This window comes from Perca fluviatilis, chromosome 11 (genome assembly GCF_010015445.1).
Source record: "Perca fluviatilis chromosome 11, GENO_Pfluv_1.0, whole genome shotgun sequence".
Lineage (NCBI taxonomy): Eukaryota > Metazoa > Chordata > Actinopteri > Perciformes > Percidae > Perca > Perca fluviatilis.
In genome coordinates, this window is record NC_053122.1 from 17,214,797 (window position 1) to 17,241,839 (window position 27,043).

Sequence of the window (27,043 nt, forward strand, 5' to 3'; positions counted from 1 at the left end):
ATCTGAAGTCTCTTCCCCAAAATTCAGCCTTGGTGCAGAATTACAGCCACTAGAGCCAGTCCCACAATGAGCTTTCCTTAGTATGTGTCATTTCTGTGTCTTTAGCTTTAAATGCTATTGAGGAGGAGAAAGGGGGGGCAAGGTGGATGGTGGGGTTGTGGCCTTGACCAACTGCCACTTTCCTTGTTTGCAAGCCATGATGTCTCTCTCTTTCTCATGGGTGGGCCAAATTCTCTGGGCGGGCAAAGCAGAGAAAGGGGAGGTAACCTTGCTCCTTATAACCTCATGAGGAGATTCCAGATTGGCCCATCTGAGCTTTCATTTTTTCAAAGGCAGAGCAGGATACCCAGGGCTCGGTTTACACCTATCGCCATTTCTAGCCACTGGGGGACCATAGGCAGGCTGGGGGAACTCATATTAATGTTAAAAAAACTCATAAAGTGAAATATTCATGACCTTTAAATATGAAATATTAGTTTACTGCTATATTGATGTTGTGAATATCGAATACAGCCGCTTTAATACAATAGAAGCGCAGACCTCTGACATGGCTATGCCCTATCCCGCAATGTTAACAAAAGTGAAAAAAAAAATGTGTATTTATATTATCAATGCAAAATAACTCATTAAATGAGCTTCCAAGGAAATGAAAAAGAGAAAGGATGACAAGGTTCTGAAGTCAGCAGTGGGCCACGAGTTCAAGTATAGTCCATCTATCTGGACCCCTGTCATCTCCTGGAGATTCCAACCCTTGGATGGAAATGCTTGTGCTGCTGAAAAAATAGCACCAAGGAGGCTGAGATTGCATATTGAAAACACAGTTCACCGTGGGCAGTAAAGACTTTCATTATAATATCTAATTTACAGGATCTGACAGAGTCAGGGGGTGCAGACGCTGCCAAGCAAGCTCGCCGCGTCCCCGGGTTCCACATTTTCACCATGGTGCATTAGAAGGGAGGAAGGATCTTTCTTTGCCAGACACACAAAAAGTTATTTATTGGCTCGTATATTGCTACTGTGCCTTTCCTCAAGAGTGAGAGATGGAATGGTTTGTGTGTGTGTGTGTGTGTGTGTGTGTGTGTGTTTTTTTTTGTTTTTGTGTGTGTGTGTGTGTGTGTGTGTGTGTGTGTGTGTGTGTGTGTGTGTGTTTTGTGTGTGTGTGTGTGTGTGTGTGTGTGCATCAATCTATTTTTTCTCTTTTGGATAGGTATAAACTTGTGTGTGTACTTGCTCAGTGTCTGTGTTTGTACCTGCGCTCTCTCAGCAAACTTGGATGAACTTTTTCATGTTCTTGCTCATACAACAGGTGTTCATGTTTATGTATGTTTGTCTGCGTGTAATTGGATGGGATCACTTTAGGAGAGAATGGAGGCTCTATTTGATTGTGTAGAGAGAGAGAGAGCGTGTGTGTGTGTGTGTGCTGCTCTTATGAAGAGAAAGCCATCCCTCTGCACACATGGGACAAGCATAAAGGTGGTAATAAGTCTGGGCTGTGCTGTCGTGTGCTCTCTTAATGGTCAGCCTTGAAATGAGCCTCAGCCTCATCCCCCAAGCTGATCCTCAGTCAGCCTCTAACAGCCATTTGCTCTCACCTTGAACTTTTTCTCACTCACATCCACTTCTTTTGAGAATTAAATTTGGGGTAACTCAGCAGGCTATAGGGTTATGTGATGTACTCACAAAGTCATGGGTTTGAATCAGAATCAGACGGGAACAAAACAGGAATTGCTTAAAGAAAATGATCTGAAACTAGTGCAGACCTAAACATGGAATTAAATGCCTCTAAAATGGAAAGACTACAGTTGATAACAAATATGTTACTGGTTAAAATGCTGCTGAGATTAACGATCATAACATTTGTCAATATTGTATCTGGCTCAGTCATCTATACCGTCTATGTGAGCCAGTTCTGCACCTTTCAGTCAGGTCCACTGCCAAGCCTGACATTTGGTTTAACAGCAGGTGTTAGACCTGGTAATTAGGGTTTGGCACTAGATTTAACCAGGTGTGTGATCAGAATGTGGGATGACACAATGTTGTTGATGACACGTGTATGTTTGCACAAGTGTGTTAAATGTGTGTGTCTGTTTGTTACCATGGCCCCTGGAAGACCTCTTGCACCCTGGAAGCCCCGTAGGCCGGCAGGTCCTGCCTTGCCACTAGGACCCTGAGAACCTGGATCACCCTATAGAGGGAGAAAAAAATAGCATATATATATATATATATATATATATATATAAAATGTACCCTCAGGTAATCATTTAGCACAATTGCCTTAGGAAAAAACAATGAGCAGAGCTGAATCTGTGAGAATGGCATCAGAGAATAACAACTGAAGTGATTGATCTGTTTGATAAAAGCTAAAATTATCCGTTATTACGCGGGAACAACAACATTGAGAAGTAAAGTAATAAAAAAAAGATGTGCCAATTTTTAACAAACTAATATATATTTAGTAATATTTTGAATCAATTCATTTTTAACAATAAGAGGGCACTTTTGTAACAGTAGAAATAAATGCTATAAAATCAACAAAAACAAGTTGCTATTCTGATGTGACTTGTTAAAAGAACAATGACAAAGATGACATCTCAATAAACACAACTACACTGTTCTACATCAATAAAGAACCTTGTATGACTTCAGATATTTTTGCAGTTGGATCTTCAACTACAACATAATTTGTGCCAATTTGGCCAGAACTTAGTCATTTGTCATTCTCTTTATTACACTGTGTTTTCCCCATACTTATATAACTATACTATACTATACATAACTTATATTAGAATAACTCATTTAACTACATTAAAATACAATGGGTAGTTCAAGTATAGGAATAAAGAGGAAAACATAACTACATAACAAATAACCTCCAAGAATGAAAACAAAGAAGCCAGGAATTAATTTCCACTGTGGTCCTCTAACAAATAAGACGAGGAAAAAAACATTATGAGCAAAAACACTTGGCATCATACAAGTATGATGCACTTACTACGTAGTACGCACTTTGCTTTTGTAGCATACAAAATACATGCTCATTTACCTTTCCACCCTCTTTTCCAGCAGCTCCAGGTAGACCTTGCTCACCAGGTGGACCAGGCGAACCTGGGTGTCCTCGCTCTCCGCTAGGTCCTGTCTCTCCAGTTGGGCCCTGTAGCGGACAGCAGAGATATGCATTTGATAGTAGCAAAAAATCATGCTTTTTTTTGTGTGTAAATTTTTTTTTACACACAATAAATGGAAGTCTTAATGAGATGTAACAATTTATTTTCAGCCCAAGTTTCATTATTTTCAAGAGAAAAGATCTCACTGAAGGCATTCAAAATTATTTTTAATGCATTTTGTTTATATTTTCTGCATATGGGTATTCTTTTTCAGGATTCAGCTATTGTTAAAACTACATACTTTCAAAGATTTCAATCTCTCATAATTATCCCATAACAAGACAAAGAATAAGTCAGGGGGAGGAATGTAACTGTAGCGGTGTTTATATCTACCTGTGGTCCAACCACCCCTCCAGGTCCTGGAGGTCCTGTCTTTCCTTGGAAGCCCTGAAGGGGAAAGCAGAGACAATGTAGACTGTACACATGCAGGGTTATATAGTATGTACTGTCTACGTCGTGCTGCACAGTATGTAAAGGGTCTGAGCCACACAGACAAGTGTGAGCTATGTGTCAGCGTCAGTGTACAGCAGTGCTGTAGTACTCGAGACTTGGCTGTCTGGGAGATGTCAGCCAAATCGTTGGTAATAACATTTTATGTATTACATTTTATTCATTATATATTTTTTAAAGAGTTTATATGCAAAACAACATCTAAAAGAAAACACATATCTGTGTGTAAATTCAGGGTTCTTGCAGGTTTTACAAAGTCAAATTTAAGACTTTTTAAGACCTTTTTAAGACCATTATGAATGAAATTGAAGACCTATATCACAACACCAAACAAACAAAGAAAACGTCAGATGTCAGAGTCCTGAAACATAGTCTGTACCGCTAAACTTGCACTTCCCTATTGCTGAAGAATAAAATCAGTTTTATGTCTGCGGTAAAATCCGATAGACACTTGCGCCATAACATGAAAGCTGATTGGCTGCAATATAAGTTGCATGTTGGTCTTTTTTTTTTGTCGTAATACAGCAAATTATATTTGGACTAGCGAAAGAAAGAACTACAACACCACGGAATCAAAAACAAAACCATTGTAAAGCGCTGCGTGAGCATTAGCGGTAGAGCTGCATAGACGTAGGAAAATGAAGACATGTTTAAGATTATTTAAGACCGAGAACACAATACTTTTAAAATTAATTCTAATGAATTTACGACTTTTTAAGGCCATTTTGATTTTGAAATTTTAGCCTTTTTAAGACCCCGCGGAAACCCTGAAATTCTGCAATGTAACGCTAACCGACACAACTGGGACCACCTTCAATTTTAACTGCACTTAGTAAGGAAGCATAAAGAAAGGTAAGCTAAATGTAAGTGACGTTAGCGACCAAAACTCTCCAGAAATCCCTTCACCCCTCACCCAAAGGGATTAAGCGAATATTAACTATAAATATTAGATAGTTGTGTTTGTGTATATACTGCATGTTTCAGTTGTTTGGTCTGGTCTTGGGCTTGTCTCGGTCTCGGTTTAGGTGTTCTTGACTACGACACTGGTGTACGGCCATGTACTATGTCAGTGTACGGCAAAAATGTGTGTACACTTTTTGTTGGTCACTAATACAAATATTCTTAAGTTATTAATAAGCGTAGTAGCTATGCTGTTTGTACACTGCAGAAATAAATGTATCTTTACAACTCATTTGGTCTCATATTCAACCTGTGAGAATGACTTTTTAGAGCAAGAAAGATCATTTCACATCCATGTAACTGTTTCCCTTCTATTATCGGTGCTTTACTTTCACCCTGAAACAATTTGTATGCTATCTCAGTAATCATCTTCCTTGCTTTATTTTTTTGTACAACCTATCTGCGAGAGTGAAAGACCAAGTGAGGAGTGAGTGGGAGCTGATGCATGATGTTCAGGGTCAAATGACACAACACACGGCATTTGAAACTACACACTCACCGTCTCTCCTCTCTGTCCAGGATGACCAGGCAGCCCATCTTTTCCTGGGGGGCCCTGGGGGTGAACAGGTAGACAGTTCATAAAAACTAAGACATCGGGTCGGAAGTGGGTATTAATATTTGAAAAGCTAATATGAAAAGTGTCAACATGGACTTGTTGTTGCTAACTCACAGACAGTTTGACAGCAGCTACTTACATTGGGTCCTTTAGGTCCGGGGAAACCGACGGGTCCCTGTGGTCCTTGAGGTCCCTTAAATGAAAATAAAATGAACAGAACGATTAGAGAGAAGAATGGATTAGACACACAACACAACTTTAAATGGTTATTGGTATTGAATTATGATTTTAGTTACCAAATCCAGCTTTCTTACCACGATTACTGGTAAATAATTAATTTACTGTATATTCTTTATTAAAAACATATCTGATACTAACCCTCTCTCCTGGTGGGCCCCCTGGTCCATCGTTGCCTGAGGTGCCCTGAGGAGAAAGGCACAGAGAAACGTTGTCAAAGTATGAAGTGTGAATAAAATGTATGCAACGCATTGACACTGAGGTTATATAGCAAGCCTTTACATTTCTACCTGAATTGGTACTCAAGAATTTCAACATCATGTGAGCAAATTAATTAAATTTATTGCCATTGATATTTTTTTTTACATAGATAAATGTTACATTCAGACTGCTGAATTTGCTCTGGGTACTTTATTCTTGCTGTATACAATGTTAAGCATGTAGACTCATTTATTAGCATTGGCCCCTACATTCTAAAATAGTCCTAGTTCTCACCTTTGCACCTGGCGCTCCTGTTGGTCCTCTAGCACCACGCCCACCACGTGGACCCTACATACATAGCATTTAAAACAATACAGTAATTGTAAGGAAAAGAAATAGCATTTTTCAGTATTTTGTTCAATATTAGAAAACACATCAATAAAAAACAAAACAGACAAAGTAATTAAGTATTTAGGCCAGGTCATCGATGGCTTCCCTGCCCATCTTTACAATTCCCCACCCAGTGCATATCCCCCTCAAAAGACAAGAAATGAAAGCCCATACACATCTACATAAAGAGAGAGATTTTCATTTGAAAACAATAAATAATTTATGTGGAGGGCTTGAGCTGATTTGGCAGATGAATTGCCTACCGTTGGGCCACGTTGACCTCTAGGGCCTGCTTTGCCAGCGATTCCCTGAGAAATAAAAATAAAAGCTTTGATTTAGGACAAAATCATTCCTAGTACGATCAGAGAATATACGTGTTTTCTTATCTCTTTTTAGAATTTTAAGCTAAAGCAACTACTGTACAGATATACCTTAAATATCAGACAAACAAATGCTGAGGGGGTTTGAGTGAGAGTTGAAATAGAACCATCTAAGCATCTTTGGACAAAAACAAATAATCAAATTGCTGCGGCAAGTGGTTACCCACAGGCACTTGACAGCTTGAACTACCTGTCAGTTCTAGCATGCCGGGGCCATGGGTGTCTGCCTCTCAATGTCTGTCTGAGAGCAGAGACGAGCTTGTCTCTTCTATAATAACCCTCGTCTCATCCCTTCATCTGTAACGCTTTTCAACTGGACCACTCTACGGTTACAAAGCTAAATCCAGCATTAACAAATGTATATGCTAACACAGTTGATTCTTAAACTATTATTCGATACTCTACATCTTTTATTGTCTCTCTCTGTCCTGGAAGAGGGATGCTGTCTCTTTTGCTCTTTTTTACACGTTAAAGGTTTTTTTGGGGAGTTTCTACTTCTGTCTAAAGATAGAGGGTGTTGTATGCTGTATAGAGATTGTGTTGTATGTTGTATGGAGATTGAGGCAAATTTGGGATTTGTGGACTTGGGCTATATATTGTATATAAAATTGACTTGACGTTAACTGTGTATAATCACAGTACAATACTGTACATGCAGTCCATGGATACAAGTTATTTTTCAGTTCAGACGAATGACACTGAGTAGATTTAAAGTTGAAACGTAATGATATATTTTGCCTTTCTCAGTCAGACACGAACCAGCAACATCACAGTTAAATTTACATTTTGTTTTTCCACTTGGACTGCTGGCCTTAGTGGCCTTGCGGTCTAAAAGACACATTGACCATCCTCTGTTTCAGTATTCCACACTATCCACTCTTAATCCATCTCCTACACAGGAAACCCCACAGTGACCAATAGTATGTGTCTGTAATAGGAGAGAATAAGGCATTTTGTGGCTCACCCTTGCTCCCTTCTCGCCATTCGCCCCGGGGAATCCAGGGAAGCCATTGGAGCCCTGCAAGACAAGTACAGAAAAAGAAAGAAAGAAGTGACAGAGAGAGGAAATACATTAGATAGTTGGAGGGTATAAAATAAGAGATGTCTATCATAGTCTATGTCCAGTAACAATGTGACAGAGGCTGCGCTTTACTGACCATGGCTAATTAATAGAGAAACTGTGAAGCCCTAACATAAGTACTGCCATGCAAGCCAGCATATTCTTATCATAGGGCCACAGTTCATAGGTTGTGAGTCCCCAGAGATAAATGAGGACCTTCTTCTAATATTTAAGAGGAGCCAAATGGGAAAGTCTCCTCCTCACCACTTAAAGACTTTCTGACACACAGACAGACAGAGGTGCTATTAGGTCGCACAAATAGGAAGCAGAATAGGAAGATAAAAAAGGGTGCGGGAGCAAATAAAGACAAAGGAAGGGGAAACAGCAGATCCCCCTTGATACCCATCAGCAATTTAGTTATTGGACTTTCGCAGGCTGTGCCCTCTGATAGCAGGAATGGTGCCAGTCAAACAAATACTAGGAGGGCAATCACTGGTGGATGAATAAAAGGAGTACCCGCCAGCTTACCAATACAGCCTCACTTAATGCAGCATTAGGTAGCATAAATATGTATTCAACCAATTTTAGTTAAATATATTTTTGGTTCAGCTGCACTACAAGGTCATGAGCATGTCTGAGTGTTAAGAGTTTAAAACAGGCTTTGATGCAATGCACATCTATAGTGCTCATTACTGTTCACATGCATATGTATATCAGGCATAATACTGTTCAGTATAAGCAAGGGCACCACCACAAGGCAGCGTGGGCAGAATTGCAAGAGGTAAACAGCCCAACATTGTGGAGACAGCAGGAAGGGAGATCTATGCTGCCTAATTTGTTTTTCACAGAGGTGCAGTTATGGTAAACTGAAAGGAGAGCTGGTACTGGACAAGCCTGACTTGCGCCACAGAGATAAGGCAGTCCACTGAAGCTATTGCAAATGTCATCCAGAATTAACGGTGTGGGAAAGCTGTTAACAGAGAGTGATGGGGTGCAGCAGCCAAAAAAAAAAAAAAAACAGCCAGTGGAGGGATTCGTGCACAGGCTGATTGAGGGGGGATAAAGGCTGCAAATGGGCCAGGACTTTGACCCTGAACCTACTCTTGAGGACGATGGGACATTTTATAACATTGATGATACTGTGGAATGGGAACCCAGTGGGAGATGTTTCTTTCTATCTCAAACAACAAACAGCACTTGATCTTTTAAATTATTTGAATCAATTTAAGAAAAAAAGTTCCAAAAAGTGATACTAAGTTCTTGTGAAATATAAAGTAAAGTATTTTTAAAATGATAGAGGATTTGATGATAGAGGAAAAGCATCCTCATTATAGGTCACTATAGACAGCTTCATACTTTGTTTTAGCTAACAGAGGGGTGTCCCAATTTTTAAATGCTGGATATCTGTCTTATTTTTTTAGAAGAAAACTCTTCAAATGTAGACTACAGAGAGGAAACTATGGCACTGTTTACACCATGCCAAAGCCAGGATGCCTTTACTGTCTCTCTAGAAACTTTTGTTTTTGAAGTATAAAGAGTTTCAAAAAGGAGATCTGATCCTGGGCTAAACTGGGAACCTTTGTCGGCAGCCTTTGTTTAAATTCATCTATGCATAAAACCAAAGAAATATCCTTTGTGTTTTTGCCATTATTGTGTAAAATAGCCAGTTATTTAAAGAACTTATACAATTGCTTACAAATTACTGGAAAGAATACTATCCATTGGGATTGTAACTTGTATTATTTCCTCTGTTACTCCCACTTTGTGTAATTGATCCAGATCTCTAACTGCTGCTGACATTTACAGACAAAGTGTGAGACTTGCCTATCTGGATGTTGTGAGAGTAGGTGTATCTGACCCGTCATATCAGTGCCAAGCTGTCAGTGCTGACAGCAGCAGAGAAGAACCAGCTGCAGCAGCACATCTCAATAGTGGAGCTGTGGCACTGTGGTCAGCGCTGCAGTGTAAGGAATGCCTGACTGTTGGATAATGCCTGGAAGAGTTTAAGGAGGGAGGACAGCTGATGTCTCCAGCAGGTGACCATGCCACTTAGGCTTCCTATAGGAGTTGTGGTGAAAGTACAGTAGGTGTCTGCTTGGGTTTGTGTCTGTGTGAGTAAGGGTTAGTCAGCAAGTTGGCAGATTCTAGAAAAGGCATATGAGAGCAAGTTTGATATGGGTGGAAGTTGATAAGACAGATCACTGAGAGAATCAATGCACATATACCGTAAACATTCACATACAGTATGTACACATGCGCATGCATATGTACACATGCATTATGTGCACGCACATGAGAATAAAAAGTTTGACACTGTAAAGGCAGTGTAGTGAGCGAACACAGCAATTGTCCTTCAACTGTTCACATTACTGAGGTGGCAAACGTCTCCTCTGTTGATCTGCCCTTGAACAAGACACTACACATCTACACATCTACTGATCTCTGACCTCCCAGTGGAGTAGAGGTTATTGCTTTCATGCTTTCACACACCTTGGAGCCTTGTCGACCAGGGTACCCAGGCAATCCAGGGACTCCAAGTTTTCCCTTAAAAGGAGCAAAGAAAAACAAAACTCAGATGATGAATTCTCATTGTGTCACCACAGACATTGTTAGGAGACTGCAGTAAAGTTCACGGAAGCATTGCAAAAAGCAATAAACCTATACACGCAAAGTTGAACTTCTAGTGTGGGAAATATTTTATTACCATGTTTATGAACATGAAATAATCCGCACAGAGGCTTTTCTGCTATTCACCAAAATGTGAGTTCACTTTGGTCCATTTTGGTAATCATGGTGTACGGTTATAAAGAGGTACACAGAATCTAATGCAACTATTCCGTCTGTTCTTTTAGTTTTATTTTGTTATTATGAATCCAATACTTCTGACTCTGGTGCTGGTAATTTGTACTTTGTACTTATTGCAATGTTACACTAATGTTAAGCAAATCAGGATGTCAGAAAAATGTAAAACGGTTATTGATATAGCAAAAATAGCATTGCAAAGTAGCTCATATGTGTAGCAAAGGGTGATTTTAAATTGTAGTCAAATGAAAAAAACTGCATCATTACTGTCACTACATGAAAAGTGGGATTTTCGTCCCCGTAATCGCCCGGAAATCTCCCTAATTTTCGGCAGTTAACGACAATTTACAGCCTGTGAACGTCATTCGTCTGTGCCACATATTGACGGAAATGAACCATGACGTATGTGGCGAGCTTCCATGGAGGTGCGAATGGCTCTAATTAGCATATGAATAGCAGCGACACCGCGCCTGGCCAGAGAATGTCTTTCCTCACTCAGTATTGGATGAAACCACTCCTTTTAAACAAGAACAATCACTTGTGATTGGTTGGCAGGTCTGTCACTATTGGTCACCCTGGGTCATTATAATATATACTGCATATATATATATATATATTTATATATATTTATTCATATTCATATGATATGCTATGTTGTATATTCATGTCATTGTTATCCTAAGGAAAATTATTTGCCAGGACTGTGCAGTTTATTCAAAGAAAGAGCTTTATTAGCACAAACACAAACACACAACTATGTACAATAAAGCGTAGAAGATCTGCCCACACAACAAATGGCTAAGCTCACGACAAGCCCAAAATCCTAGAGCACCAATTAAATGGGACTGTTGTAGAGGTGAAGCGAGGTGGAGGAAATCTAAACTTCAATACGATCAGGACAGCTACGAAACTATAGTGAATCACTCACTTCAGACTGTTATTTGTCTGTATTGTTATTTGACCCCTATTACTGTAGGAAATGAGCAATCTTGACCGTGGTCTTGTTTTTGATCCCACAACAGCACTGAAACAGACTTTGTATTTCTATTCATATATGAGTATTTATATTTATATGTTTTAACCTCTTATCACTCATTTAAAGCATTTTAATTTCATTTGTGTGTAATTATCCTATGCAATTAAACCTGAACTTCAGCATGTCAATGAAACATAATCAAAATGATATCCACAGTTTTGCAATTCACTCTTTCTGCAGGTATTGATTATTTACCTTCTCTCCAGCTAGTCCCAAGGGACCAGCTTCTCCATTGGGTCCTGACTTGCCCTTGGGACCCTCGGGACCGTCTTCTCCTCTGGGTCCTAATACACCACCCTCACCCTTGATGCAAAGAAAAGATATATAAACGGTGTTATTATCTTTACCACCCTATCACTCTCTGCAACCGCAAACATCTGTATTCTCCTCAGAGATGATGATTCACCTTGTCACCCTTGAGACCCATGTCACCTTTGAAGCCAGGGAATCCATCCTCTCCCTGAAGATAAAAGAAAAAAAGCTGTTAAGAGCTAATAATAATAATAATAAATTGAATTTATATAGTGCAAGTATCACAGAGGCACAACTGATACAGTCCAGTCAAATATTTCACATTTGAAATACTTTAAAAAAGCAAAACAGATTGAAGACTACACACCAGTGACAAAATCATAGTGAAAGTTTATCATGGCAGTCTTACTGTATAGTACTATTGGTAGTTAACAGTATAATGGCACCTTAGGATAGTTTAATACTGACACCTAGTGGCCACTTAAAGCATTCACAGACTCACAGAAGCAGTTTTAAGAGGCAACTGTCTCTCTTTTTCTCTGTTGTTCTACTGACATCTGCTGGTTAAAATTCAGAATGCACTTTTCACTCTTTTCCAAGGCACTGCTATCACTGGTTCATGATGGCTGTGTTCTCAACAAATTATACACTGATGCCAAATTTCTGACATATTTTCATACATGAAACCACTAAGATAATAAATAACAACCCAATATATTATGATAAGCATATAAACTTATGTATGATTTGGGATTGGTAGACTATTTGTCCCCACAGGATTTTATTTACGACAGAAGTATCAAAGTAGAAGAGCTTTTAACAACAGTTGTTCAGTGTTGTAGGTAATCTCTTAAGAGCTTCAATTTCCTGACAATAGAGTGGAAAACCTATCCAGTAGCACTGAGGTAGCAACAGGCTACGTTCAACCACAGCAATTCGAGAAAACAATGGCAACGGATCAAACTCCAGTGAAACTGCCCTACAAACAGCCTCATTCTGGTTTAATGGGCCACACTCCATTTCAGCTCAGTGGCATGAGGACTTAACTGCCAGCCTGATGGGCCGTTAAGAGTTTTTTCCACTTGCTGGATTGCAATGATGCCTCATTCGAAAGGGGATTGCAACCGTGATGGATCCAATTTTTAGATGAATGACATCTGTCAATCATGTTGAGGAAGGAGAGGAGACTGGAGAGGTATTTACCTTTTCTCCTTTGCCACCTTTAAGGCCTCTAATTCCCTCAGCACCCTGGGGAGAGAGGACAATAAAGTGAAGATGAAATTCAGGAAAAATGGAAATGTATCATGAAAGGGTGGTACTGTATGATAAAGATAGAGCTTACTTTCACACCACGAGGTCCAGGGTAGCCAATGGATCCCATAGGACCAGCAAGACCCTAAGATATTGTAAAAAAGAGACACGTGATTGGTGAAGTAACATTGCAAATATGCATCAACCTTTACTGTAATGTGTTCCTGCTACAGTATATAAGATCACTTCACTAGAGACTGAACTATTATTTCTATTGATGCCACTGTCTATATTGTACACACCTGATCTATAGTGTATACACCTATTCATATCATACCACCAGCTGTTATTCCGTATATATTTACTATTAGCACAACTTGTACTTAATGTTTCTTTTTATTCACCTGCACTGCTTACAATGTTCTACTGTATATACCTTAGCATATTTATACTACTATTAATACTGTTCATACTGCTCATACTGTATATATCTAGTGTATTCATACCCAACACTGTTTATTCCACATTCTATTTTTTCTATATTTTGCTCTGTAAATTCTGTACATTACTCTGACTTTACTGCTTTTTTACTTCTGGTTAGATGCTAAACTACATTTTCTTGTCTTAGTATCTGTTCTTTGTGTAATGACAGTAAAGTTGAATCTAATCTAGAGATTTTTTCATTGATTTCCTAATGTTTTTATTAAACAGTGAACCCTCAAGTGGCTATTAGCCAAACTTACGCGATGGCAGCATCACCTAATATCCAGTAGTGAAATATAATACAATAAAATTAAACAAGTAAACTTTGGTAAAAGCCCAATACCTACTTGAATCTAGCCATAGTTCTTTTTTAAGTCAAAGTCTTTAATATTTCTAGTATTCTAGTACTTTTGTTTAAATTTGATTGTACTTGGTCCAATCCTGTAGTGTGTATCTTTTATTTAACATGACAGGGAAGATAAACTACCACATGGATTCATGTAAAGTGAAATCTAAACTTTGATAAATACAGTAGAATGAACACATCAACTCTATAGAAATTGATTTAATCTCTATGAAGTCAAATTGTCTCGTACAAATAATTGCGTGATTTTAATAATTTTTCTCACATATCTATTGTTAGAATAACTTTATGAACACCATGTCTTGAAATGAGCTAATATTCTATTTCAAATCTCTACACTGACTCTTTACAAAGCATATTTATAGTATTCCTTTTTTTGGTGCAAACTCAATTACAGTTTACCACAAAGAACAACAAGGCAATTACAGAGAATCACAACTTTAGCCAATCACAGGAAAGAATTAGGTCAATTTAGTGTGTTTTATTTCTGAGACAGTTTACCAGATATCATCTAAATGGTGTGGTTATATTAAACCTCACCCTACTGGCACACTATGTGGGCTAAATGCTAAATTTAATTATTTGCAAAGTCTGCCTCACCCAGCCCTTTTCCCTGTGCAGTGACACATTTGATGACTCTGAGAACAATAGTAATTACATACTTCAAAATTACCAGCTTAACAACATCATACTTACAGCTGCTCCTTTCTCGCCTGGAGGACCTTCTTTTCCTGGGTGACCCTATAAAAGGTTCCAAGAGATTAGTTATATACTAATACAATAGTTGATCAATCTTGTCAGTTGGTATTAAATAACAATTAAAAAGGAGTCAGGTGTTTTACTTACAGGAGGGCCATCAGCACCAGAAAGGCCAGCCAAACCTTGTTTCCCTTGAGGTCCCTATGAATAGAAAGCAATAAATGGGAAGTTACAGTAAATAGAAAGACAGATAGTAGATACGTAGATCAGTAGACTGATCACGTCTAACAGTATTATGAAGACTGCTACAAGTTCATCTACTTACACTAAATCTTATTAAATATCCACAAACTAATAAAATACTTTCAGTTAGACAACATAAGTGCTTATGCAGGAGTAGTCCTATAGATGTATATAGTGTGTGTGTGTGTGTGTGTGTGTGTGTGTGTGTGTGTGTGTGTGTGTGTGTGTGTGTGTGTGTGTGTGTGTGTGTGCGTGTGTGTGTGCGTGTGTTTTAGCATTCAGCGAAGCCAGTAAAGGCCTCAGACAGCAGTATATCTGCAGAATCACTTATGAGGTCTTGACTGGAACATTCACCATTCAATTATTGGGGCAGCAGTTGTGGTGGGAAGGCTAAAGGGGTGACTGGGTTCCCCGTGTACTTACTTTTTCACCAGGAGGCCCGATTGGACCTTGAGGACCAACAAGACCCTGAAAGACAATCAAGATAGGTCTGTTATTAGAACAGTCAGCCAAACTTTTTTCAAAACCAGGCTTACATGATACTGACACAAAATGAAGTAGTGCATTTTGGGATAAAACAACACCCGTTTTGTCAATTTGGGAAAGTCTATACCTAATTTTCATGGTGTGCTGTATTTGTAATTTGCTTATTATGTAATATATTCATCTACTTCCTTCTACAGTTCCAGCCATTTGTTTTTGTCACTGAGCTACTTCATGCTGCTTATTCTGATGCTCTGTTCCTTCATCTGGGCAAAGGGAGGTTCATTCTTTTCTACAGTCATTTTAAAGTCACACAGCTTGTAGACATCTTGAGAATTCACCCCGTGAAGAATAACAAAAAAAGTTATTAACAATTCATATGAGCGAGCTGTGTTATTTTTCGATGGGGCCAATGCCTTCCCTGAAAGGCATCAATCAGCCTCTGGCCAGGTTTAACTAAAATGAAGTTATTTATTCAACATGTATACCATCAGGATAGGTCCATAATAATACTTTCCAGGGGAATGACGCCATCCTGTCCAGGCTATGAGCGTCAGCAGGACTAAAAATCTTACCTGGCAGTGGTCATTTTGCCCTGGCTACAATATTGAGTGTGCTGTTTTGTATTAAAGATGACTAATTTTTTCCCTCTGCCCCCAACTGGACAATATATAATCTGGTTAAGTGCTATCAAATTATCACAATATGTCTCAGCCGGACAGAGAGTATATTTTTCTTCTTCATGGCCGCAGAGAAACAATGTTAGTAAACACTTGTAAAGTCCTTGCTCTGTTTTGGTGTCAGTTTTGTTGAATGCCCCACAGAGTAGCCTTAAGGAATGAATGATGGCGAGAAAGGAGAAAAAGGGAAGTAGAGCAAAAGAAAAATAAGTCTGAGAATGTTTGATTAAGAAAACAGAAGTGCGAGTGATCATCCCAATTCATAGTATCTCCCGTTGCACAATAGATATGGCAACAAGGATGGAGTGTGAAAAGGGCAGATTGAGGCAGAGAGCACAGGGAAGAAGAGAGATGACAAGAGAGGAAGGAAGAGATTGAGCAAGAGAGGAGAGAATGGGGGATACAGCAGGAGAGATGGAGCAATCAGACAGGGTTAGAAAAAAAGATATACAGAGAAAGAGAGGATGGAAAAGAAACTTACATGTGGACCAGGCATACCCTGTTGCCCAGGAGGTCCCGGCTCTCCTTGTGGACCCTATGCATAACAAAGAAAAAGAAGAGGATGCTATTAATATTTCCAATCGCTGAAAGTGCTACTATTTTATCTGTTCTATTGTGTGTGAATCTGCACAACTATTAAAACTGAAACAATATTCAGATAATTTAAAGAAACACAGCCAAGGACTCATTTAAATGTATATACTGTATATGGGCAACGAGGAGCAAATCTTAAAGTCATTAGGTGCCATGTGTCTTTTGTTGTTTTTCCACATCTAAACTGTGGTACTGGGTTAGGTGAAAACTGTGGGTGACCTTGCTTGGATAGATTGGTTGAATTGGCTTTATCCAATCTACATCAAGAATGTCAAACAAAGAAATATGATACACTGACTCATGAAGCAGAGCTATCTGTGTTCTGGCCTTCTCCAAAGTTATGTTTAGTTCCTATCAAAGCCAGCCTTAAAATCTAGTGGCTGTTCAGAATCTAAGTACGGCTATGAAACACAGCTTTCTCTACATAAACGCTGTGGGGCTACAGAGCCATCTGGGTATGGATTAAAGCTAATGAGACAAACTGAACTGGTGGGTTGTTTGGTATGCCTGCTGAGAATGAGTGTGTCACAAACCAAACATATACAAAAACCGACAATACCCATGTGAAGCAGTCTTCTCCAGCTGTTACAACAAACACTAAATACAAAAGCTGGATTCAGAGACGTTAAGGTTGTCTGACTGAGATTGTTAGCAGGGCCTTGAGTGCAAAATCTAAAGTTGGACATTCGTCTAAGTGTTCGATCCAAATGTAGCAACTCGTAAAGGATGTCTTTAAAACATCCATATGTCAGAGGCTGTTGTAGGCATCATACAGGTTTCTAAACCCTTTGGGAAACTTTTCTACTGTAGATACTTTCAAGTATCTCTAAGATCAATACTAACTTCGGAGAAATGAATGAGAAGCACACCATATTCCCATTGTTTTGTGTCCCTTTAACAGCTGCTTATTTCCTCACCTCAGTGACTCAGTGACCACAGACAACATGTGGGCTTGCCCAGCTGCCTTGACCAATGCTATGTTACACCTCACTCACACATCCCACTGAGAAGCTGAATGCATGAGGGGACCATCACAGCCAGGCTTTTCTGTTTCATCCCTTACTAAAGTTAAAGGCCTCATTATCACAGCCTGCAAGCCAGCAGGCTTTGTAGTTTAAGGAAAAAGTCTGATGACTATAAGACACCCCCCGTCTCCATTTACCATCTCCAGTCAGCTAATGACCTATCACCCCTTCTACACAGGAGTAAAAGATCACTGACCTGCAATTGGCCTCAAGCAGGCCAAATTACAATTTGCTTAGGTGGTCTTCACAAATATTTGCAGGAACATTCCCTTCATAACATTTAGATTTATACTCTCACTGGTAAATATTAAAAATTAGCAAAACATAAATATTTCTCACCATGTTTCCTTTGGGACCAGCTTGCCCATCAATTCCAGGAAGACCCTAAAGAGATCAAAAATGTAACAATGAAAATCACAACACAAATAATGAGTACAGAATTAAGTGATACAGAAGGTGTACTTACACGCTGTCCACCAGTACCTGGAGACCCTCTGGGGCCAAGCAAACCTCGAGGACCCTGTATATCAAGACAAACATAGGTTCAGGCAAAATTAAGTACACTAATACATAAACATATATGGTTTAAGTGTGTAAAAGAATGACCCCTTGTGGACATATTTGGCAACTGCAGGTACATTTCAGGGAGTGAGCATGAAAGTTTCTTATCTCAACATCATAAATCATTGCACTTACTGTGCTCTTTCATCTAATGGACAGGACAGTGTGTGTGTGATGAAATGCTGTGCAACCATTGCTTTAAAAGGACAACATTGTTTTGGGTATGACAGGGAGCTACCATTTCTCATGCAACTCTATGGTCCATTTGAACTGAACCTGGCAGGATATGGCAGTTTCTCATGGGTAATGACTGAACAACACATTCCCCAGTTCTATTTTCTGATCTTTTATTCAGAGCCATTCTGTTTGGCAAGGTCCAGATTACAAATGCAATGGTCCTTGCAGACAGGAATGTCGTTACAATTGCAAGAGGAGTGTGTTTAAATAATTGCCAAAATGAAAGTAGAGGAATGAATGAGGGGATGAGGTCTGTTGTAGCAAAGGAAATTAGCAACATGATGGTCATATATTTGTCAATTTCTTATTGGTTTAACAATCCTGTCCAACTGTGTCATCAAATAATAAATAAATACACTTACACTGTCTCCAGCCACACCTCTCTGTCCAACCTGGCCATCTTCACCCTTGATAGAAAAGGAAATGTGTGTTATCAAGGAATGCAGAGTATTTTTTAAGACTTTTGAGAACAAGGTTATGTTCTATGGTGACTGGTGTACTACTTACTCTGGGGCCATCCTCTCCTGGAGGTCCTGGAGGTCCTGTAGAACCATGTTCTCCCTGGAGAAAAGATCACAGAAAAGGCATATCAACAAAGAATGGGAATGGCAAGTAACTAGAGTGTCCACAAGCTTGATCACTGCAGATAAGAGAACAAAAACTAATTTTTACTTCTTGAAAAAGTATGATATGGGGGTCAACAATTTACAAAACATAGAGAAACAATGTTAAAAACAAAAAAACAAAAATGGCAACAAAATTGCCTTTATTCTACAGTACACCACAATTGGCATGGGCCTATATGGTTTCTAGTATTTATAGTGCTCTATAAGAACTGGCCTACCTCTGGTGGCTCTGTAATTAACCAGTATAGGATAAGGCATCAAAGCCTGTCTAGAAATACAACTCTGTGATCTCTGTCCTCTCTCTTTAGGCTTTCTACGCAGGCCCAAATTCCATAAACACTAAACTCAGCACTCTTCATTTGCCTCCAGGCCTGGTTAAACGCAGCCCAAGTGGTTCTGGAGTTAGTCCCACCTCTCATAAGTGGGTCAAACGCCCTAATGAGTTCCACTGGTTTAGAATTCATATCTGTCAACCCTGGAGTGTACATGTGATGGATGAGAGGTGGCCTTTGAGCAACCAATCAGTCCTGGTTCTGCTGTAAGGACAGGGTACAGAGCGGCAATGACTGTGATCAATGAGGGTTTCTTTAGGTCTAGAAATAAGAGACTGTAGGATCTTATTTTTGGAAACAGATATAAGTCTTTGATGTCCTCTGACCTTGTTCATTCACCAAACCCAAAATTATCTCTCCTCATACTTACTCTATGCCCTTTTTCTCCAGGAAGACCAGGGAGGCCGTCAAAACCTCTGTCACCCTGAAACAGCACAGTAACAAATAGTTAGCTCTTTCAAGTGGAGCAACTTTTCAAATACATCCCACAGACACTCACTGGTTTATTGGATAACCCGATGTGTACTTTACCTTGGTCCCTGCCTCTCCTGGCATTCCTCGAGCACCATCGGCTCCATTACGACCCTGGAGGACACGCAAATATCATGTCAGGCTACATGGAAATCAGATTAGAAAAAATATGATCTTTGATGGTTTGATGGTTCTAACTAGTTTAGAGTTAAATAAACATTACTTTATGAATTTACACAACACGCAGAGACAATTATTGAGTGCAGCTGAGTTATTTGAAATAAGGCCATGTATGAAACTAGACAGGCTCTTCTCCTTGGGCACTGGAGCACTTGCACTCGTGTTGGCATGACATATTAGAAATGTGGGAATTTTAACTTAATCTTCTGTTGCAATGCAGTGTTGGGCTAGAGGAGGTGAATGAAAAAAATAATAAAGTACTACTATAAAGAATAAAAAACATCCTTGTTGAGCCTGGTTGGAAAAAACTCTTACCCTCTTTCCTGCTTTCCCTGGTGGACCAGTTGCACCCTGAAGACCTCTGGGTCCCTATGGGGAAAGCAAATGAATGTTTTAAATAAAAAATTGAACATTGAAAACATGATTTATGTGCAATTTATGTGAAAAGTAAAAAAATCAGGAAGTTACACATTGATAATAGTTATGTAAAACTAAAGGTACTCATCTCACCTGTGGTCCGGAGTCACCACTGTCACCTTTAAGTCCAGGAGCTCCAGGACCTCCCTATTTAAAAAAACATAAACACAGACACAAAGCCAATATTTTGTCATCCCATCATTTGGCTAGGACACCAGAATAATCTAGGTTGGTCTAAAAACTGATGCAAATCCAAACACACATAATGTAACATTTCAAACTTGGATTGTGAATATAAAACAGAATGACCTCCTGGAGCATCTTTGCATTTGTACAAAATCCCTCCGGTATCAAAGGATTGGTGTATCATGTGTTGTTCGAGAAAGGCACAAAGGCACACCCAAAATGTAAGGGAACGCTTCAACTATTATCAGTTTTTTTTTCATTAAATTATTCAAGCTGGATATCCTGTTTATAAAAAAAATAATTACAATCTGCTACGGATAGATAGGAAAGATAGTGGTGTGTGTATAAATGCGTGCATATGCACGTATGGGTGTGTGTTAGGAAATGATAAATGCTGAGTTAAACCCTTCACAGGAAGAATAACTATTCACTATGCTTTTCATCAACTGTGAAACGAACGGATGTCACAGAAAGTAGCTCAATGCCGTGTATGTGATTGTGTGTAGACGGTTTTCAAAAGCTACTCACCACAGGACCAGATCTTCCTGCCATGCCCACTGGCCCTGGAGGACCTCTCATGGTCAGCTGTGGATCAGACAGAAACAACCCATTCATCACTGGTCAGCTCACAATTACGACACTCTTTTATTTATACCAATTGAATGTATAAAAACAAAAGAATATTTCCTCCTCTATCACAAGGATATACGATAATGTATGTTTTGCATTAGAAGTGCAGCCATGTCTGCATATTATAAGTTTATTAGAATCCAGTGAAGTGATCTGTAGTGTGTCTGTTCAAAATATAGAAACTTCTGAAAATAAGTGGGCTTTATTCTTACTTTGTTAACCTCAAAATGAAGACCATCATGTGCAAATTGTTGTTTGTTTAAGGGATTATTCTAATATTGCAAAATTAATTTGGTATGCATGTTAAAATGCTACATGTAGTCCCTGTACTAAAGTAGGAATTTTTCATATTGAAATTGACAAACATTCATTCAACTAACTAGGCTTAACACCAAAATGAATTAAGAATAAAGAAAATAAAACACTAATACAAAAACAATTTAGCCTCTGTATAGCATGTGCAAACTTTACTTTGTTCTTGTTCATGGTTGACCACAGTCTTGTACTGCCAAAAACGCTGTCTGGGATTAGTTTGCACCCTGATTACTGAATGAGAGAATTTGCTAAATGAAAACCAAAGCAAACCACTGGCATAAAAGACAAATATAGAAAGGTGACAAATGCTTTCAAGACATTACTAAACCAGTTTTCGCCACCTTCCAACTCCATAGAGTGTTTGTGAGACATTTAATGATCTCCATGTGTTCTACTATAGATCACACCTTGCTTACAGCCATATAATTCAGCCTGATTTTCAACAGTGCTATGGTTATCAGGACCCCTGAGGAGTGTGAACATCTGGTGTGACTTAATATACTACCTAACCTAACACAAGTCCATATTTTGGAATTTAGACGATTTATAGGATGAGTGGGACTTGTGAATAGTGATTCCTCCTTTCATTATTTACTAAACTTTTGGGACATTTAAAAGGATCATTTTATAAGCTTATTTCCATATAATTTGGTCCACAGCATTTCTTATAAATTAAAATCTCAATTTTGCATCTGAACTGGATTCGGTTGAAGTTACATGGCAGCTAATGAGAGTACACAGAGGCACAGAAAATCATAGTAAAGTGTCCTCTCTAAACTGAAAATGATGGCTCACACTTACCCTAGCCTGAGCAAGGATGGCCTGAGCCTGAGCTTCTTGAGCTGAAACCACAGGTCCCTTGTGTGACTCACCGCCCGCACGGAACTGTCAACCACAAAACAAAAAAGAAACACAATTAAAAACAAATTGACTTGTCTGTTTTTACAGAGTGAGATCTCTAATGGTCTCCCCTGGTGAGTGTTTGTTCAAATTTTTTTTTGTTTAACCTGTAAAGCTGTCAACATGCCACACACACACACACACACGCACGCATGCACACACGCATGCACGCTCGCACGCGCGCGCTCTCTCTCACACACTCTCACACACACACACACACACACACACACACACACACACACACACACACACACACACACACACACACACACGTGTGTCGCCAAGCCTCAGTCACTGGTTCCACTCCATTGCACTGGCTGACATTTACAAGGTTAGAGATTTGTAACCCAACTAAGGTTGCGATCCTTTGGCCTACTGGTGATGCTATGAGGTAAACTTAACTAAATGAAGTGAGTTCAAGGGCTAGTGGGGTGTACAGTATGTGAGGGAAAGTAAGACAGACAGCCCAGTGGACACGTGGAAAGCAGCAGTACTTACTGGAAGCATCAGAATGGTACCTGGAGGCCCAGGAATACCGTCTGAACCAGGAAGACCAGGACGCCCTGGAGGACCCTGGAGAATCAGAGGAGGGAGGGAGAGTTGGTTCTTTACAAAAATATTATTTCTTATTGTGACTGTGTAATGCAGTTGGAGCTGAACCATCAAGTATATACAATGTTCATTTACTGCAATAATGCTATTCAAAAGTACCTATAGTATTCTTGTGAACAAACACATCCTGAAAGTATTGTATTCAAATCATAATTTGTTGACTTGTATATCAGTGCGTAATGTTTCTCGGAACAATTAGTTTGATGTGGTTAATAAGCAAGCCATTTATTTTCCTATGAGAGAATATGATTATTTTGCCATTTCTCTATAATCCCCTTGAGGAGCTCAGCAAATTGAAAAGAAGAAAACAAATTATATCAGTACTAACAAACAACAGCAACAGTGCAGAGACTGATCTGTTCACAGCACACCCCTTCTTTAACAATAATTTCAATGACAAGGTGCTTTGCAACAATCTGCATTGTTGTTGCCTATTCCAAATAGATAATTGACTAATCCTACCAAGAAGAATACGACAGGGGATTCAATCACGAGCAAAGACATATAATTTATTTTCATTAAGCTGGCCTAGGGATATTGTCTGCAGGAGAGCACCAACTTAATAGCAAGACTATAAATCCACAGCCAGGGCCCTGCGAGGCTATAATGCTCATCCCATGCTAATAACTTATAGGAAGGTGAAGTGTAGGATGTTAGCATTTTATATTAGCATTCAGATCAAAGTACAGCTGAGGCTTAAGACAATCTTGTCATGAAAAAAAGTTTTGGACAGTTGGAAAAGCATTTTTGGCTCCAGATGAAAAGTCCAGGGGTCACATAAGTCTTCAGAATTCATCATCTGGGTCTGTACCAACTTTCATGGCAATCTATTCAAAAGCAAAATAATTTCATAAAGGTCACTCATCCTGGATGACAGTAAAAATAAACAGTTACATTATACTGGAGATAGATTTTGATTTAATAAAGACAAAAACTTATCTTAAGGATCATGAATAAGCAGGACCCAGTGTTTCCAGAGAAACTAAGGATCTATTTAGCAGTCTTGTCATGTGCAGCAATCTCAGACTGCTCAAATTGATGCCACGTGTTCCCATCTGACTTTTCCCAGAGGTGGTATACTCTCCACCCATCGCTGTTATAGTAAGCATAGCGGCATCTAGTGTCCCACATTGCCTGGGAAAGTGGTGTTTTGGTGGAGAGGAGGGAGATGGTGATTATGAGAGAAATGAGCCGATCAAACGTTGAGTCCAGACGGATACTGTGCGCAACAGAAAACCACAAGACTACAGAAACGAGTCACTTTTAATGCACCCTTCAATCCTCAGCAAGACTGTTTCTCATGGGAGGAAATAAGGGGAGGGAAAGAGACTTTTGGACCAACAAAATATTTTCTAATTACTTAGAAACTGTGGAACAATAAGCCTTTTGTACAGACAATGTCTGTTGGTCATACTGTAGGAGGTGTGTTAGGTTTTTTTTTTTGTTGGCAATTAAAGGGTTAACCTCAAGAGACAGTATATACTTGCTAAAAGGATGATGAAGGAGGGGCAATCATCACATCTGTGAAAAACAAGCTGAGATCCAGCCTTGTGGAGGGGACAGGCACTTATGCTGTGTCATCCAATCAATCAAATAAATGAGTGGAATCCCACGGCGCTGGGAAAAAAGGGTTTGAGAATGTTTAGGCTTCTACACATTGTAAAGCAAACTCCTTGAGGTTCTCACAAGTCCCGCAGCATACCGACACAGCTGTTTCTCAGAACCTTTGTTTGTTGGTACATTGACAGTTTATGGGCATCTCATTTCCCTGCACCACTACTTGCTAATCCCCCCTACTGCTGCAGCAGTAAGCTGTGTCCAATTGTATTATTCATTCCATTGCATTGATACTTAACTCCACAGCTTTCCAATAAAGAAGACTAATGCAGGGGTGTTTGTATTGTTATTGTGATATATACAGCTTGCAGACTCCCATAATTCCACAAGTACAATGAATGGCTAAGTTTAAAGTTAGTTTTTCAGTACATTTGTGTCAATTATAACTTGAAAAAAATGTGTTTTACTTATCTGAAACCTAAATTGATTTGTGCACAAATGTCCTTTTTCAGCAAAACATAACCAGTTGTTAAATGTTAAATGTTTATGGTGAGTAGAGAATGGGTGACAGAGCTTCTCAGAAACATATGTAATCATCTGTGAAATGAGGCCACTCTTCACTCACCCTCTCACCGTGATCTCCGTGGGGACCTGGAGGACCCTGTAATCCTGGGGTACCAGGAAGACCCTGAGACCACACACACAAAGACACACATATACTTTAGCATATTATATCCCAAACTGCTGCTAACCAGCATTCCCACCACAGTCAGTCTATGCAGTACTTCACATGCATAGGCCAACAAAGACAGAGGCATAGACATGGGTTTAGAAAGAAATAAGCCTCAATATAAAATAGCCCCCAACCCCCCTTCTTTCTTTCTCTTGCACACTCTCACACAAAGACACACATGTACACACATTCATGCACAAATACACATTTTGACTGTCTCTCCAAACTCAAGCTCCACTGGTGATCAGGGCTGATGCTCTTTCCATAAAGAATTCTTTCCCCTCTTTAGCGGTTCTCCATCTGTGCAAGGCAGACAGGAGTGTGGGAGAACGTGATACTCACGGCTTGGCCGGGGGCTCCTTGGGGTCCTTCTATAAGCATCCCCTGAAAAAGAAAAAAGTGGATACAGTAGCATTACAGGGCAGCCTGTAAATCCACAGGCAATGGAGAAAGGGGGGAACAAAGGGTGCTTTGGGTTTGAGGTTGAGGAGTTTACTTATAGCTACAAGCTCAAGATGTTAACAATACATTAGCTATCTGATGTTCTATTCTATAATGTGTGTGTGTGTGTGTGTGTGTGTGTGTGTGTGTGTGTGTGTGTGTGTGTGTGTGTGTGTGTGTGTGTGTGTGTGTTTGTGTGTGTGTTTGTGTGGATTTGGATGGGAACCTTTGGTGGTACAGATGGCATGGGAGGAGTGACGTTAACTGCAGCTTCTATTTTAGTCAATGTTTAGCCTTTAGTGGTAAATTGTATAGGATAGCTCTATAAAGAACGTATGTACTTTGGCATTTGGTGTAGACAGCAGTTGTTTTGTCTATGACCAAAAATGTGCGTTAAATCTTATCAGGAGGGAGTCTTGGTTGTAAGTGCTTTAGGGAAATAAAATTGAAACTACATTGAAACTGAAATGAATAAAACAAACATATGGATGTTAACCAGATATGAAAGAGACGTCTATTATTTTTTTTTTTTGTTCAAGACAACAGATAAAAGAAAACATATTCCCCAGCAAATATGCAATTAATCTGATTTAGGACGAGGAAAGACTTATAAATCATTGTGTGCAACTGTTAGAAAAGTTAGCTATCATTTCCGGGATAAAAGACTAAATAAAAGTTTGGTGGGTAGCTATTTAGCAACTACCAAATGTCCAATAGTTATAGTAGGCAAAATATACTGCATTATCTTAAAGCGTAAAGACATTTCTTTCTAATACATTAACCTTAGAGGAATTAGTGAATGTGGCTTTCAACATTTCAATGTTAGCTGTTTTGGTACACAAAAGTGAGGTTTATTATAAGAATTAATACACAGCAGTGCAATACTTCACTTACTGGCTCAATGACAGCAGGTTCACCCTTCTCTCCTTTTTCTCCCAGGTAGCTTTGACCTCCACCCACCTACAGACATAAGACCGACCAGGTGAGCGTTTTACACAGTAACAAGCCAGAAATTTACATGTGAGGGTAGAGCACCAATGGTCTGAAAGACAAAAATGGAAAAACTGAGGAAGCAACAGATGCCCTGTCCTGTTGGGTGTCTCCTCTTTTATAGAGGTTACTTAAAATACCGACAAAACTGCTAGAAGGCTCAGCAAAGTGCTGACTAGTGTTCTGCATGGATTTAGGTAGTTCTCAAGGCAAAAAAGCTGTTTTTTTTTTCTCTGCCTGCTGGAAAAATACACCTCAAGAATCATTTTGCAAGAAGCTATAATTTAGACTTTGGTCTGACTCTTATATATTAAGCTTCCTTAAAGCCAGAAACTCAAAAAAGCCCCCAACTGTGCACAAATGCAGAGGTCGTTACCTGACACTATCCATACAATGACTTCACATGAGAAGAATTCACAAACCACCTACAGCAGTGTGTCCAAAAACCACTCGATTGTACAGTTTAGCCTGAAGAGGAGACTCTTTGAGAAAATCATGGATAGGGCTGCGGTGTCCTGAGATCGCAGAACGGAGAGCACCAATAG

General features: G+C 39.4%; 1 protein-coding gene across 1 annotated transcript in view; it reads right to left on the reverse strand.

Moving 5' to 3' along the window:
• LOC120568842 (collagen alpha-1(XI) chain-like) overlaps nt 1–27,043 on the reverse strand; it is a 92,628-nt gene that overhangs the window by 31,635 nt on the left and 33,950 nt on the right. Inside the window, 32 exon segments of the mRNA XM_039816565.1 lie at nt 2,096–2,185; nt 3,044–3,151; nt 3,498–3,551; nt 5,074–5,127; nt 5,270–5,323; nt 5,509–5,553; nt 5,863–5,916; nt 6,222–6,266; nt 7,303–7,356; nt 9,889–9,942; nt 11,432–11,539; nt 11,643–11,696; nt 12,692–12,736; nt 12,831–12,884; nt 14,283–14,327; nt 14,433–14,486; nt 14,952–14,996; nt 16,173–16,226; nt 17,650–17,694; nt 17,777–17,830; nt 18,471–18,515; nt 18,616–18,669; nt 19,437–19,490; nt 19,598–19,651; nt 20,033–20,086; nt 20,228–20,281; nt 20,849–20,905; nt 22,067–22,150; nt 22,664–22,738; nt 24,960–25,022; nt 25,410–25,451; nt 26,403–26,468. Of these exon segments, the coding sequence (XP_039672499.1) occupies nt 2,096–2,185; nt 3,044–3,151; nt 3,498–3,551; nt 5,074–5,127; nt 5,270–5,323; nt 5,509–5,553; nt 5,863–5,916; nt 6,222–6,266; nt 7,303–7,356; nt 9,889–9,942; nt 11,432–11,539; nt 11,643–11,696; nt 12,692–12,736; nt 12,831–12,884; nt 14,283–14,327; nt 14,433–14,486; nt 14,952–14,996; nt 16,173–16,226; nt 17,650–17,694; nt 17,777–17,830; nt 18,471–18,515; nt 18,616–18,669; nt 19,437–19,490; nt 19,598–19,651; nt 20,033–20,086; nt 20,228–20,281; nt 20,849–20,905; nt 22,067–22,150; nt 22,664–22,738; nt 24,960–25,022; nt 25,410–25,451; nt 26,403–26,468 (1,872 nt within the window).